General features: G+C 47.5%; 2 protein-coding genes across 2 annotated transcripts in view; one reads left to right on the top strand and one right to left on the bottom strand.

Moving 5' to 3' along the window:
* Positions 1-530: 530 nt before the first annotated feature.
* On the bottom strand, positions 531-11,700 carry SKA2 (spindle and kinetochore associated complex subunit 2). The gene is made up of 5 exons (XM_077296334.1): positions 11,564-11,700; positions 7,077-7,163; positions 2,588-2,764; positions 2,236-2,320; positions 531-896 (listed from the first exon to the last, which is right to left on the bottom strand). The coding sequence occupies exons 1-4, from the start codon at positions 11,594-11,596 to the stop codon at positions 2,240-2,242; spliced, it is 378 nt and encodes a 125-aa protein (XP_077152449.1). The 5' UTR covers positions 11,597-11,700; the 3' UTR covers positions 531-896; positions 2,236-2,239.
* The window catches only part of PRR11 (proline rich 11), a 42,264-nt gene continuing 38,313 nt past the window's right edge, over positions 11,133-15,083 (top strand). Inside the window, exon 1 of the mRNA XM_077296333.1 lies at positions 11,133-11,147. The gene's annotated coding sequence lies outside the window, so the exon portion shown is untranslated. The remainder of the gene's footprint in view (positions 11,148-15,083) is intronic.

Here is a 15,083-nt window from a genome sequence, read left to right as displayed (position 1 = left end):
AGTAAAGTGTGAGTGGAGTATATCCCATTACCTCAATGCGGCAGCGTGGGGGTCTCTGTGCTGGGAGCGGCAGCTCCTCTTCGTGCCGTGGGTGCTCTGTGCCGTGGGTGCTCTGTGCCGCGGGTGCTGTGGGGCGGCGGATCTTCTTGCAGCGTCGGGACTTCTCCGGCATCTCCTCCAGGCCCGAAGGCAGTCCAGCAGCCCCATTGCTGTGATGCGGTGGCCTCTGGGAAAATGGCCGCTGCTCAGATTCAGATCTCGTCTCTCGAGACCTCGGGAGACGAGATCTGAATCTGAGCAGCGGCCATTTTCCCGGAGGCCACCGCATCAAAGCAATGGGGCTGGCGGTGCCTCCGGGCCTGGAGGAGATGCCGGAGAAGCCCCGACGCTGCAAGAAGATGCGCCGCCGCCCCACAGCACCCATGGCACAGAGCACCCACGGCACGAAGAGGAGCTGCCGCTCCCAGCACAGAGACCCCCACGCTGCCGCAATGAGGTAATAGGGGGATATACTCCACTCACACTTTACTGTGAGACGCCCCGTCTTAGTCATCGGGACCACTCCCCCCCACCCACCATATGCACATTTTATCTGTACCCGGCGTATAAGACGACCCCCGACTTTTAAGAAGATTTTGAGGGGTTAAAAAGTCATCTTATCCGCCGGAAAATACGGTACTTTATTGAATCGGCACATGGAGAACAAAAATACAAAATATGCACGTGGTTGGGGTTTTTTCTTTTAAATAAATAGGTGGTTGTCCTATGGTAGAAGTGTCATTGTCCATGTTCATTTTTGACAAAGTTTAGGAGTAATTGCTGACGGAGAATCTCTTCAGCATTACACCATTGTACTGTCTGAACATATCTTTTCTGTTTCTTGATGCTTTGAAACGCTAGGGAAAAAAAAAAAAAAAGTAAATTTTCAGGAGTATTGATCATCAAATAAAATATTCCTAGACCGGTCTGGTAAACTGCATTGAGACCAATGCTAGGGTTATATGGTGACTTTGGCTGAGACAGATGTCAGACGACCGAAGTTCACTTGATGCCGCTGTCACATTGCAGTATTACAAAAAGTGAATGGGGTCGCATTGTGACACACTACCGTGACTACAGCACCTGAGCATGCTCAGATAACACCTATGCGAACACATTCGCTCATCACTAACAATAAGTCATGCTTGCCTTAATCTCCTGCCACTCCCGTGCCCACTTACCCCGCTAAAGGGATGATACGGTATGTGCTTAGTGATTGGCTGCAACAGTCACATGTTATCTCATTATATGATGGAGCCCAGTACAGAGACCGGTGGGAAACCAGGGTGTCTACACTGGCGTAGTAAGTAACTGACTAGGAGACATTTCTTTTTTCATTTCATGTCAAAGTCCACCATTTGTAAATTATTTAATGGGTCTGGGAAATGCCTATAATAAACTGACCATGTGGTTCAAGAACGAAAGACATTTCCCACATCTGTAGGGTTCAAAATGACAATTTATACCTAATCGAAGAAATTCACAACATCTCGGTCCAGTGTCTAGGTCAGTATTCCATGGCTGCTGGACCGCCTATCTGCCAGCAACAGCGGCTCCTCTTGATTAGCTTGTCTGGTACAATGTCGGGTGTTGGGTCACTAAAATGATATTGTACCAGGCTGGCTAATCAAAGCAAAATGGCGAGGCAGTTGCCAGGACTCCTGTACAATGGCCATGGAATACTGACCTGGACCAGGGCCATGAAAATAGATTTCGCCATCTTGTATTATTTTCTACATATATTGCAACTTGGACTTTAACCCATTGGTGCTATATACTGTGTGGGCTGTGTTATATACTACGTGCCCTATATTAACGCATCGGGTATTCTAGAATATGTATGTATGTATATAGCAGCCACATGGCATATATCACAGGCCACGTAGTACTCCTATATACTACGTGGCCTGTGCTATATGCTATGTGGCTGCTATATACATACATACATATTCTAGAATACCCGATGCGTTAGAATCGGGCCACCATCTAGTTTTCTACATATATTGCAACTTGGACTTTAACCCATTGGCCGAGATCTTGTACTTTAACCTTGTGAAACATAACCTAAAAAAACAAACAAAAAACAAGCTTTTGTGATTTCAAAGTTTTCCTTTGAGCTGGCAGAAAGAGTTAGAAGTCCGGCTTCACTAACGGGTTAACTCTAGCTACAACTGAAATGTGAGTGGGAACCCTTACCTGTTTACTTCATGTTCATGCCCTTCAGCGCTAGAGTCTCTAATTGTTGGACCGCACGAAGTTCTTCCTCTGAAAAAGGGGGTACCTGAATATAACATTAGGACACGTTACTGTGCGTCAGTACTGCCAAGAGGAGAAATAAAGGGTACATATGGCTGGTGTATAAGCACCTGGAACCACAGGCCCAGTTATAAACGGATCGTAAAGGCAGTTAACAGCACAAGCGGTTGCCAATATTTAGGCGTTGCAATTGTATAAAAAAGGAGAAAAAAAGAAAAATGTTCAGAGGTAAAAAGCTCAAAATATTACTTAGTAGTCAAAGGTCTAAACAAACAAGGGCTTTGAATAGTACCTGAAAGTCTGTTTGCTGCTGTAGATGCTGAACCATTTTCAGTGTATTTGCTATTGTCGCCTGAATAGTTTCCACTGACTTTTGCTGGTCTGCTGCAATCTTGTCCAGCTGGGATGACAAACCCTTAAAGCGTGACTTCACACTGGCCAGCTGCTCCAGCAATTTAGTAGGGTTTTCCTAAAATTACACAGTTTCAATAGAATTAAGAGATCCATCATAAAGCAGTTGTCCGGTTTCATAAAATCCAGGTCACCAGGCACAGTTTGTTAGAAAAACAACTGTTTACTCACCCTCCTCAGGTCCGCCGCTTAGTCTCCACCACCAATCCCACTGTTTGATTTTGGCTGCCAACATGATGTCAGCGCTGCAGCCGATATCTGACAGTGAGCAGTGCCATAGACTCAACGCTGGACCTGGGAAGGGGGTGTAAAATGCATTTTTTCTTTTAACTATCTCTGTCCAGGATTTTTAAAAGTGTCCATCCTCTTTAACCCCTTCATGACCTTGGGATTTTCCGTTTTTCAGTGTTCGTTTTTCGCTCCCCTCCTTCCCAGAGCCATAACTTTTTAATTTTTCCGTCAATTTGGCCATGTGAGGGCTTATTTTTTGCGAAACAAGTTGTACTTTTGAACGACATCATTGGTTTTAGCATGTCGTGTACTAGAAAATGGGGAAAAAAATTCCAAGTGCAGTGAAATTGCCAAAAAAAAAAAAATGCAATCCCACACTTGTTTTTTGTTTGGCTTTTTTGCTAGGTTCACTAAATGCTAAAACTGACCTGCCATTATGATTCTCCGGGTCATTACGAGTTCATAGACACCTAACATGACTAGTTTATTTTTTATCTAAGTGGTGAAAAAAAATTCCAAACCTTGCTTAAAAAAAAAAAAAAAAAAAAATTGCGCCATTTTCAGATACCCGTAGCGTCTCCATTTTTCATGATCTGGGGTCGGTTGAGGGCTTATTTTTTGCGTGCTGAGCTGGCGTTTTTAATGATACCAGTTTGGTGCAGATACGTTCTTTCGATCGCAGGTTATTGCATTTTAATGCAATGTCGCGGCGACCAAAAAAAAACTTAATTCTGGAGTTTCAAATTTCTTTCTTTTTGTTTAGCGATCAGGTTAATGCTTTTTTTTTTTATTGATAGATCGGGCGATTCTGAACGTGGCGATACCAAATGTGTAGATTTTATTTTTTTATTGATTTATTTTGAATGGGGCGAAAGGGGGGTGATTTAAACTTTATTTATTTATTTTTTTTTAACTTTTGCCATGCTTCAATAGCCTCCATAGGAGGCTAGAAGCTGGCACAACTCGATCGCCTCTGCTACATAGCAGCGATCATCAGATCGCTACTGTGCAGCAGAAATGCAGGTGTGCTATGAGCGCTGACCACAGGGTGGCACTCACAGCGCCGGTTAAATGCCGCTGTCAGCGTTTGATAGCGGCATTTAACTAGTTACTCGCGATTTCACCCGCCGCTATTGCGGGCACATGTCAGCTGTTTAAAACAGCTGACATGTCCTGGCTTTGATGCGGGCTTACCGCCGAAGCCCGCATCAAAGCGGGGGTTCTGACCTCGGACATACTATCCCATCCGAGGTCAGAAAGGGGTTAAGTATAACTATATCATGCATTATACACTGTGTTCCAAATTATGATGCAAATAATATTTCCTCATATTTTCTCTAAATTACCTATTGAATTGCAGTCATTGTTATTTTCCAGTCATCTACTATTCTAGCATAATTGCAATGTTTTGGAACAAACTGCCTATGAAAACAGTATCTTTTTAAAAAAAAAATAAACACTCAAAATGCATGTTCCAAATTATTATGCACAGCAGAGTTTTCAACCTTTTTTATTTTATTTTGAACAAAAAAATGCCCAATTGTGAAGTTATAAGCATTATCAGATTATTACAAAATGAAATCAAACAGTTTTCAAGTGAAATCTTTATTCTAGGTGATGTTACATTTGCACATAGGACCCCTTGTTGGAAAGAAGCTTCTGAACTCTCTTGTCCATTGAATTTGTCAGTTTTTGGATGGTTTCTGCTTCAATTGTTTTGCATGTGGACAGAATACCCTCCCAGAGCTGTTGCTTAGATGTGAACTGCCTCCCGCCATCATAGACACTCCTTTTGATGATGCTCCAGAGGTTCTCAATGGGGTTGAGGTCAGGGGAAGATGGTGGCCACACCATAAGTTTGTCCTCTTGTATGCCCATAGCAGCCAGAGATGCAGATGTGTTTTTTGCAGCATGAGACGGTGCATTATCATGCATGAAAATGATCTTGCTGCGGAAAGCACGGTTCTTCCTCTTGAACCATGGCAGGAAGTGTTGTTTTAGAAACTCCACATAGATTACGGAGTTCATCTTTACCCCTTCAGGGATCGTAAAGGGGCCTTCAATCTCTCTCCCCATGATTCCAGCCCAAAACATTACTCCACCTCCTCCTTGTTGGCGCCTTAGCCGTGCTTTCATGGGGTGTTCATCAACCAGCCATCCTCCACTCCATCCATCTGGACCATCGAGCGTTGCACGGCACTCATCGGTGAACAAAACAGTTTGGAAGTCAGTCTTCATGTATCATTTGGCCCGCTGGAGCCATTTCTGCTTGTGTGCAGTGAATAGAGGTGGTCGACAGGATGGCTTACGCACAGCTGCAAACCTCTGAAGGACCCTGCATCTTGTTGTTCTAGGGACGTTGGAGGCACCAGCAGCTTCAAAAACTTGTCTGCTGCTATGACAAGGCATCTTTGCAGCTGCTCTTTTAACCTTACGCAATTGCCTGTTGGAAAGAGTCCTCAATTTTTCCTTATCTGCACGCACACGTGTGTGCTGGGAATCAGCTACATACTTCTGGATTGTGCGATGATCACCATGAAGTGTCTTGGCAATGTTGATTGTAGTCATGCCTTGACCTAAATACTCCACAATTTGTTGCTTCCCAGCAGCCGACACATCCTTTTTCTTTCCCATTTTGGCAAAAAATGTAGGCTGCTTAATAATGTGGAACAGCCTTCTTAAGTAGTCTTGCCTTTATTTGGACACACCTGCCAAACTAATGTGCACAGATATCTGCAATTGCTTTCAGTGATACAAAGAGCCCTGACACACATCACCATCAATGAGTTTAAATGACAAACAAAAAAATTCTAACCTTATCACTCCTAAACGCTTTGTGCATAATAATTTGGAACACAGTGTATAACACGAAACTGAAAATTTACAACAACAAGAAAAAAAAAAAAAAAAATCTGAAAAATAGACATTTTCCTGTGTGTCTCTAGACATCAGTCCCATCTCCCTGGCAGTAGCCCAACTAGCAGAGAGGTAGTGGGAGTGCCGACCTGGATGCCCAGGCTTGTGCCCCCCGCATCAGCGTTCACAGAACACGGATACAGATAGAACCTGTAGGCGAGCAGGGAGCCATGGGCTCCACACTTGACCACCATCTATCTTGTAGGCCGCAGATCACCATAGGTCGATGGCCTACAGGAAAGTGGGAGCATGCACAGGATGTCAGCATTCCAGCGCATCTGACTGTGCTTCAACATGAAAAAAAATAAAAAATACGAGTTGGCCATCAGTTTAATGGGCATTGAAGGCAGGAGTGTTCATGTGTGACCACAACAAATAAGGCTACTTTCACACTAGCGTCATGCACTGCACATCGCTATGCGTCGTTTTGTAGAAAAAACACATCCTGCAAAAGTGCTTGCAGGATGCATTTTTTCTCCATTGACTTGCATTAGCGACGCATTGCCACACATTGCATCCGTCATGCGACGGTTGCGTCGGACCGTCGCCACCAAAAAACGTTGCTTGTAACGTTTTTTGGTGCGTCTTTCCCGACCGCGCATGCGTGGCCGGAACTCCGCCCCCACCTCCTCAGACCTTACAATGGGGCAGCGGATGCGTTGAAAAACAGCATCCGCTGCCCCCGTTGTGCGGCGCATTCACTGCTAGCGTCGGTACGTCGCAACGACGCAACTCGAGGTGCGTCGTCCGACGCTAGTGTGAAAGTAGCCTAACACTTGGATGTCTGATTAACAACGCAGTCTATGTGAACAGTCTTGAAAAAGGCTGTATACAAGTGACAGTTTTGTTGTAGGATTGGACCTAAAGCGGGTCCAGATAATCAAACAGGAGAAGCAATGGAATGAAATGGAAAGAGGAGATACAGATTAGATATTAGAAAAAACTTCTTGATAGGGTGATCAATGAGTGGAACAGGCTGCCACGGGAGGTGGCGAGTTCTCCTTCAATGGAAGTCTTCACACAGAGGCAGGACAGACATCTGTCTGAGATGGTTTAATGAATCCTCCATTGAGCAGGAGGTTGAGCACGATGACCCTGGAGGTCCCTTCCAACTCTAACATTCTATGATGCTAATGAAATTAGCTCTAAAGTAGACCCCCGTGCACAAACATATCCAGCATTACACATTTCAGAGCAACTACCAAATCGAATGAGGGAAGTACCTGGGAGGATTCTTCCGGAAGGCTCTTCCTTATTTCAAATTCCAATTTTTGTTCAATGTAATCCAAATCAGACTCAGCTTTTTGAAACTGAAATTCAGATTTTCAGAAAATATGAAAATATTACAAGTCGTTATCACAAGAAAACATACACACTTCTCCCAAAGTGCTGGTTGCATGACGGGGTCCTCTGCTTCCAAATGCTTTGACAATACTATTGCACTGCTAGCTGTATAGTACAGTAGTGCAATAAAGTCAGAGCACTTATTAGCAGAAATCTGCAGGTCAAGAAGTAACAGCATCTGGGCGATAGACGACGGTGCGCCTTCCAGGACATCCAGGCGGAGGCTTGCGTCTCTGGCCAATGCCCTTTTAACATTGCACTGCTTTTTGTGCCAGGCCACTAGTAGTACAACATAAAAAGGGCCTTGGACAGGATTCTAAAAAAGAGCAAAGGTATCAAAACAAAAAATCTTCATTATCACAAATGCAAGAGTCAATGTGTATGTGAAGGATTAAAAATATTGTTCAAGAACAAAACAAACTGTAAAGCCTTATTACAGAAGAAAAAAAAAAAAAGATCAAGAAGACACACTGCAGGCAAAACATATAGCCCATGCTCGGGGGGGAATATAACAAGGCAGTATTGCTCTAGCCATGGGATGACGCGCCTGAGAGGAGGTCAGTTTTGTCCACAAAAGATCTTTCCATAAATCAATGTTCCCTTTGTCCCTACACCCTGAGACCACTTACGGCCACTTCCAATGACTTAAGCGGCCCATATGGCCTAAATGTCCAAGCTGCGTCGTTGTAACCATTGCTCGCAGGTTGCGGACTTTTCTTAGAGAACATCAACAGGAGGGAGTTACTACGATAAAGGCGTCAGTGTTCAAGAACCCCGAAAATGGCGGGTGAAAGATTTGTTATGCTTTTTAGACAAGGGCTTAGATATGGAGGAGGGTGGTCATGGGTGTCGGGTTCAGGGGGAAAGGCACCCACTAGCACTTTGCCTGGGCCGGAGCATTTAAATACAGGGTGAGAGCATTACATTGACCCTCCGGGCCTGCGAGAAGAAAAGTTTAGTTACCGCTTTGCTTTGAGCCTCACTAGACAATTTTCAAAGGCGTCTTAAAAAAGAAAAAAGAAAGGGTTTAGATGAGCAAAAATGCGCCAAATGTATTAACGATGTGCGCCTCAATGTTGGCGCAAATTAAATGAAGAGGCCCCAAATCTAGCAGACAGTGTGCGCCACTTGTGATTAACCTGGTGCATTTACTGCCTGACTCCTTTCGGCTTGCGCTGCTGTTATTGTGTGACCATAGCAGGAGATCTATCTAAAAGAAAAATACAGGTCAGCGGCCCACTACAGCCGGTCACAGCACAGCTCTCATTTCTTATGGAGCTCTTTAAATATGGACGGTGCTGTGAATAATAAAAAAAATAAATAAATGTTCTTCTAAAATTTGTTATAAATCTGCCAATGTTCTCATTGTGACTTTCTTACCTAAAGGTAAGGCAAAAAAAAAAATCCCAAAAAGTGGGCATGTAGTGGTAAGCAATAAAAATCTTATGGTTTTCAACAGAAAAGTGTGAATCGTAGCAGCAAATTTTAAAATGTATCATATTGGAAAGGAAACTACTGCAGTAGATCGCCGGATTCCGTGTAATGCCATCTTAAGTTTTCAATACCTTGGTTTCCCTACTGAAGTCAGAGGTTAATAACAGGAAACATGGGAGATGTTAAGTTCCAGATAACATGGTTGGTGTTGGCCTCATACTCCATGAATGGAGAGACAGGGCACATGCTTGACCGCTGCTCCTGATTCTATTGGTGGAATCGTGGGCTTGGGTCCTTTGTTTTAAGGGTCATGGGGTCCAAGCGAACAGATGCTCATCGCCTATTCTGTGGGGGACTCATTTTTATCGAGGATCTGTCACACAAGGACCTCTGTACATTAGTGCCTGTATAAGGTACTCTAACATGTTCTGACCTCCCATGTTGATCACTACGGGCCCAACCAATAAGACCCACAACGATCCCAAGATCAGAGCTTTACAACCCTGAGAACAAGCCTCCAACCCCACCGATCGAGGTACATGTGTAGCTTCTGCTCCACGCATTGTCTATAGGACTAATGGAAATAGCTGAATGCTGTACTCGGCACTCCCATAGACAAGGAATGGAGTGTAGGCCTAGCGAGCGCACCGCCACGCCATTCAGGACAGGATGGAATCTTGTTCTCAGGGTTCTAAAGCTCTGATCTTGGGATTGCTGGGGTCCTAGTGGATGTGTCCTCCCCAGTGACCAGCCTTTGTCCGCTATCCTTGTTTCTTTTGGAAATAGCCATTTACAGGGATTCTGCCAGCACAGGATGACTGTTCGTGCCAAGTAGTCTGTGCCCCCTTGGCGTGGTCCAACATGTACGTTCACCTTCCACTCTAATAGCTTCCCTTCCATCTCCGACCCCGATCCTCTCTCTTTATAAAGCATGAGAAGGGCAGAGATGGATGGAAACCCAGGTGTGAAGGTGTATAGAAATGATTGGCCCCGCCATGGAGCACTGAGTGGCTGTACTAGCTATGAACAGTAACTCTGTGCTGACAGCGGCCCTTTAATCTTACGAGTATGAGGGCCCTTACATGGCGCCTTCTTCCTGATGTCCCCTCCATGACAAGGTGCTAGATCCTCATGGTGCTCAGTGCTGGCACCAGGACGGAGGAAGAGACCCCGGTCCCACCCCGACACCAGGACGGAGGAAGAGTCCCCCGTCCCACCCCGACACCAGGACGGAGGAAGAGTCCCCCGTCCCACCCCGACACCAGGACGGAGGAAGAGTCCCCCGTCCCACCCCGACACCAGGACGGAGGAAGAGTCCCCCGTCCCACCCCGACACCAGGACGGAGGAAGAGTCCCCCGTCCCACCCCGACACCAGGACGGAGGAAGAGTCCCCCGTCCCACCCCGACACCAGGACGGAGGAAGAGTCCCCCGTCCCACCCCGACACCAGGACGGAGGAAGAGTCCCCCGTCCCACCCCGACACCAGGACGGAGGAAGAGTCCCCCGTCCCACCCCGACACCAGGACGGAGGAAGAGTCCCCCGTCCCACCCCGACACCAGGACGGAGGAAGAGTCCCCCGTCCCACCCCGACACCAGGACGGAGGAAGAGTCCCCGGTCCCACCCCGACACCAGGACGGAGGAAGAGTCCCCGGTCCCACCCCGACACCAGGACGGAGGCAGCGTCCATGGTCCCACCCCGACACCAGGACGGAGGAAGAGACCCCGGTCCCACCCCGACGGAGGAAGAGTCCCCCGTCCCACCCCGACACCAGGACGGAGGAAGAGACCCCGGTCCCACCCCGACACCAGGACGGAGGAAGAGTCCCCCGTCCCACCCCGACACCAGGACGGAGGAAGAGTCCCCGGTCCCACCTTGACACCAGGACGGAGGCAGCATCCATGGTCCCACCTCGACACCAGGACGGAGGAAGAGACCCCGGTCCCACCCCGACACCAGGACGGAGGCAGCATCCATGGTCCCACCCCGACACCAGGACGGAGGAAGAGACCCCGGTCCCACCCCGACACCAGGACGGAGGAAGAGTCCCCCGTCCCACCCCGACACCAGGACGGAGGAAGAGTCCCCCGTCCCACCCCGACACCAGGACGGAGGCAGCATCCACGGTCCCCCAACACCAGGACGGAGGCAGCGTCCCCTGTTCCCAATGATAGCAGCAATTATTTTTTAAAGAGGTCTATGAATTGTAGACATGCTGACATGAGGCGTGACAGCGCAGAACATAACGGGGTCACATCCAGCGTGTGCCCACACACTGTGGATCTGTATCTACCACCAGAACAGCCCCATTTTACTTAGGCCTTAGGGTAATCGTATATTAACGGTGGGCGCCATATTACCACCGTACATTGCCACACTGAGATAAGTAATGGCTGCTTAAAGGGGGACACCATGTTATGGCTCCTCACCCCAGAAAAGCAGGGTGCAGGTATGAGCATGCGCTGGGGGCGGGGCCAGGTGAGGTAGTGACGGAGGGGAGGAGCTATGCTGGCAGGTAACAGGGCCTGGGCAGTGACAGGTGAAGGACAGGGGGAGGGGCCGGGATTACACGACACAGCGCCCGGATTAGGGCATATAATCCAGGGTGGAGCTGCGGCCATGGACGCCCAGCACGGGCACCACACTGAGGAGGAGGCGGCTCCTGCTCCCGCCATTTCTCCGGCCATGTAGTGACCACCCAGGCCGCTGCTCGGCGCCATCGGTAGTGCCCGCAGAGCGGCCGCCCTCCCCCAGCACGATGCGCGCCGCCTCCAGAGCCGCGCTCCTGTCAGCAGCAGGCGATGGCCGCCACGGCCAGGTGATGAGTGCTCGTCGTCCCCTCCTCCACCCGCCGGCACAGACGCGCCATCCGCTGGCCTGCAGAGGCCGCTCTCCGTGCAGGCCCGGCCGCACACCCCGCCGCCGTCTTACCAGAGCCTCCAGCTTATTGACTGCTGTCTCCATGTTGAATAGTTTACATTCCTCAGGCGGACCCGGGAATACGAGCGGGGGAGGGGACAAAGGAGGAGCCCTTCTTGTGCAACACTCACTGGATGCAAATAGCTGGCGGCGCTCATTGGCCAGCTGTCACTTCATGCTGACACTTCATTGGTCAGCCGTAGACGGTGGCGAGCATGTGATTGGCCAGAGCTTAATGTAAACCGCTTCATGAGTTTGTAGTGTGATTGGCTGAGAATCAAGAACAGTAGTGCTATTGGCTGCAGTTAGAGGAATTGCTCTCTCATTGGTTATTCAGCACTTCGGAGAACTTAACCCGTTCACGAGCGAGGAGATAGAATCCTAGCGAACTGCCCATGGACGCCTCCCATTTTCCGTACAAAGGCCTCAGGTGGAGCGGAGCGGCCTGTGATTGGTCACATAGCTAGGGAGCTAACGGATAGGGGCGGGGACGGGTGTTCCTGAATGCAGTGATTGGCTACAGAGCGTTGCGTTGTAAGTTTGAATATAGAAGTGCAGTGTGCAGACGGTCACTGCCTGGTGTGGCTGCACCGGAGGACGGCGGGCGGCTGCCTCTCAGCTGAAGCACGGTGAGAGCCATTACCTGCAGCAACTCTGACAGAACGCGCCTGGCATTCATCACTGCGGGCTCCGTGCTCCACAGGCTGCCTAACTATAGTGTGTCTGTGCCGCATGAATGGGTGTACTGGTGGGGTTCACTAGGAAAGCAAATAAGCGCCTATCCTCCATGTAATGTGACATTACTGTGTGCGCCCTGATCCCTACATACCCTCCATGTAATATTACTGTGTGCGCCCTGATCCCTACCTACCCTCCATGTAATATTACTGTGTGCGCCCTGATCCCTACCTACCCTCCATGTAATATTACTGTGTGCGCCCTGATCCCTACCTACCCTCCATGTAATATTACTGTGTGCGCCCTGATCCCTACCTACCCTCCATGTAATATTACTGTGTCTGCCCTGATCCCTACATACCCTCCATGTAATATTACTGTGTCCACCCTGATCCCTACATACTCTCCATGTAATATTACTGTGTGCGCCCTGATCCCTACCTACCCTCCATGTAATATTACTGTGTCTGCCCTGATCCCTACCTACCCTCCATGTAATATTACTGTGTGCACCCTGATCCCTACCTACCCTCCATGTAATATTACTGTGTGCACCCTGATCCCTACCTACCCTCCATGTAATATTACTGTGTCCACCCTGATCCCTACATACCCTCCATGTAATATTACTGTGTGCGCCCTGATCCCTACCTACCCTCCATGTAATATTACTGTGTCTGCCCTGATCCCTACCTACCCTCCATGTAATATTACTGTCCGCCCTGATCCCTACATACCCTCCATGTAATATTACTGTGTCCACCCTGATCCCTACATACTCTCCATGTAATATTACTGTGTGCGCCCTGATCCCTACCTACCCTCCATGTAATATTACTGTGTGCGCCCTGATCCCTACCTACCCTCCATGTAATATTACTGTGTCTGCCCTGATCCCTACATACCCTCCATGTAATATTACTGTGTCCACCCTGATCCCTACATACTCTCCATGTAATATTACTGTGTGCGCCCTGATCCCTACCTACCCTCCATGTAATATTACTGTGTCTGCCCTGATCCCTACCTACCCTCCATGTAATATTACTGTGTGCACCCTGATCCCTACCTACCCTCCATGTAATATTACTGTGTGCACCCTGATCCCTACCTACCCTCCATGTAATATTACTGTGTCCACCCTGATCCCTACATACCCTCCATGTAATATTACTGTGTGCGCCCTGATCCCTACCTACCCTCCATGTAATATTACTGTGTCTGCCCTGATCCCTACCTACCCTCCATGTAATATTACTGTCCGCCCTGATCCCTACATACCCTCCATGTAATATTACTGTGTCCACCCTGATCCCTACATACTCTCCATGTAATATTACTGTGTGCGCCCTGATCCCTACCTACCCTCCATGTAACATTACATTATAAGCGCCCTAATCCCTATCCTCCATGTATAATTATTATTATGATGCATGTAAGGGTGCTGATCCCTATCCTACATGTATAATGTCCTTCAAACATCACATCCAAGCTCTCGCCACCTCGTGATGCTTCCAATTCAAAAATATCTCCAGTATCCGTCTTTTCCTCAACTCTGAACTACTAAAATGCTCATGCATGCCCTCATCATTTCCTGCCTCGACTACTCCTACATCCTCCACTGTGGCCTCCCTGCTAACACTCTCGCACCTCTCCTGTCTGTCCTTAACTTTGCTGTGAAACAAATCCACCTCTCTCCTCGCTACTCCTCTGTTTCTCCGCTATACAAATCACTTCAATTTCTCCCAATTCCCCCAACGTATCCAGTTCAGACTACTAACATCGACCTACAAAGCCATCCATAACCTGTCTCCTCCATATATCTCTGAACTAATCTCCCGATATCTTCCCTCACGTAATCTCTGGTCCTCCCAAGACCTCCTTCTCTCCTCCACACTTATTCGCTCCTCACCCAACCGCATTCAGGACTTCTCCCGAATATCCCCCATCCTCTGGAATTCTTTGCCCCAACACGTCCGACTATCAACCATGTTTGGATCCTTCAGACGGAACCTGAAAACCCACCTCTTCAGGAAAGCCTACAGCCTGCACTGACCCCGCTGCCTCCTCATCACTACCGGAGCTGCTGCAACTCCCCAACCGACTGTCTCCTTCCCCATTATGTGGTATAAGCCCGCAAACGCAGGGCCTTCTCCCCTGTGTACCAGTCTGTCATTGTTAATTTGTTCTCTGTAATTTCTATTTGTATTTTTTATGTAACCCTTCTAATGTACTGCATCATGGTGCTCTGAAAATAAATATTCATGATTATCATTATGATGCATATCAGTCCCTTAATCACTATCATACAAGTATAATTACACGGGTCTACAAAAAAAATGTCAGCTGCCAAGGTTTTTTAATAGATTTAGTGTATTTTGAGGGTGCAGAATTAAGAAGAAACAAAAAAAAAACCCTACAAACATTACTTTTGCTGAATTGGTTCTAGTTTTGAAGAGAATTAATTGAATAAAATAATGCATTCCCCCAACGCGACGACCTGTGTGGTAACTAATGCCATAGCTTTTGACTCTATCAGTGTCTTAGGTAATGAAATATCCCATAGAATTATTTTGCATTTCAATTTGTAGGCTTACAATGCTATAAAAGCGACAATTGAAGCCAGAACTCTATAGTAATTATTGTAATTAATTATGTATGAAATATTTCAGAAACTAGAACCAGTCACATTCTTAATCTGCACCATAAACTTAATGTAAAACTGTTCAGACATCGTTGTCACCAAAATCACTGTATACCAATGTTATCATTATGATGCGTGTTGGTGGCCTGATCACTATCATACATGTAATGTTCTCATGGAAGGAGCTGGCCTCCTTTCTAACAAATGCAC

The sequence above is a fragment of the Ranitomeya variabilis genome, chromosome 3 (assembly GCF_051348905.1).
Source record: "Ranitomeya variabilis isolate aRanVar5 chromosome 3, aRanVar5.hap1, whole genome shotgun sequence".
NCBI classification, from domain to species: domain Eukaryota; kingdom Metazoa; phylum Chordata; class Amphibia; order Anura; family Dendrobatidae; genus Ranitomeya; species Ranitomeya variabilis.
This window is presented reverse-complemented; position numbering and strand designations above follow the sequence as displayed.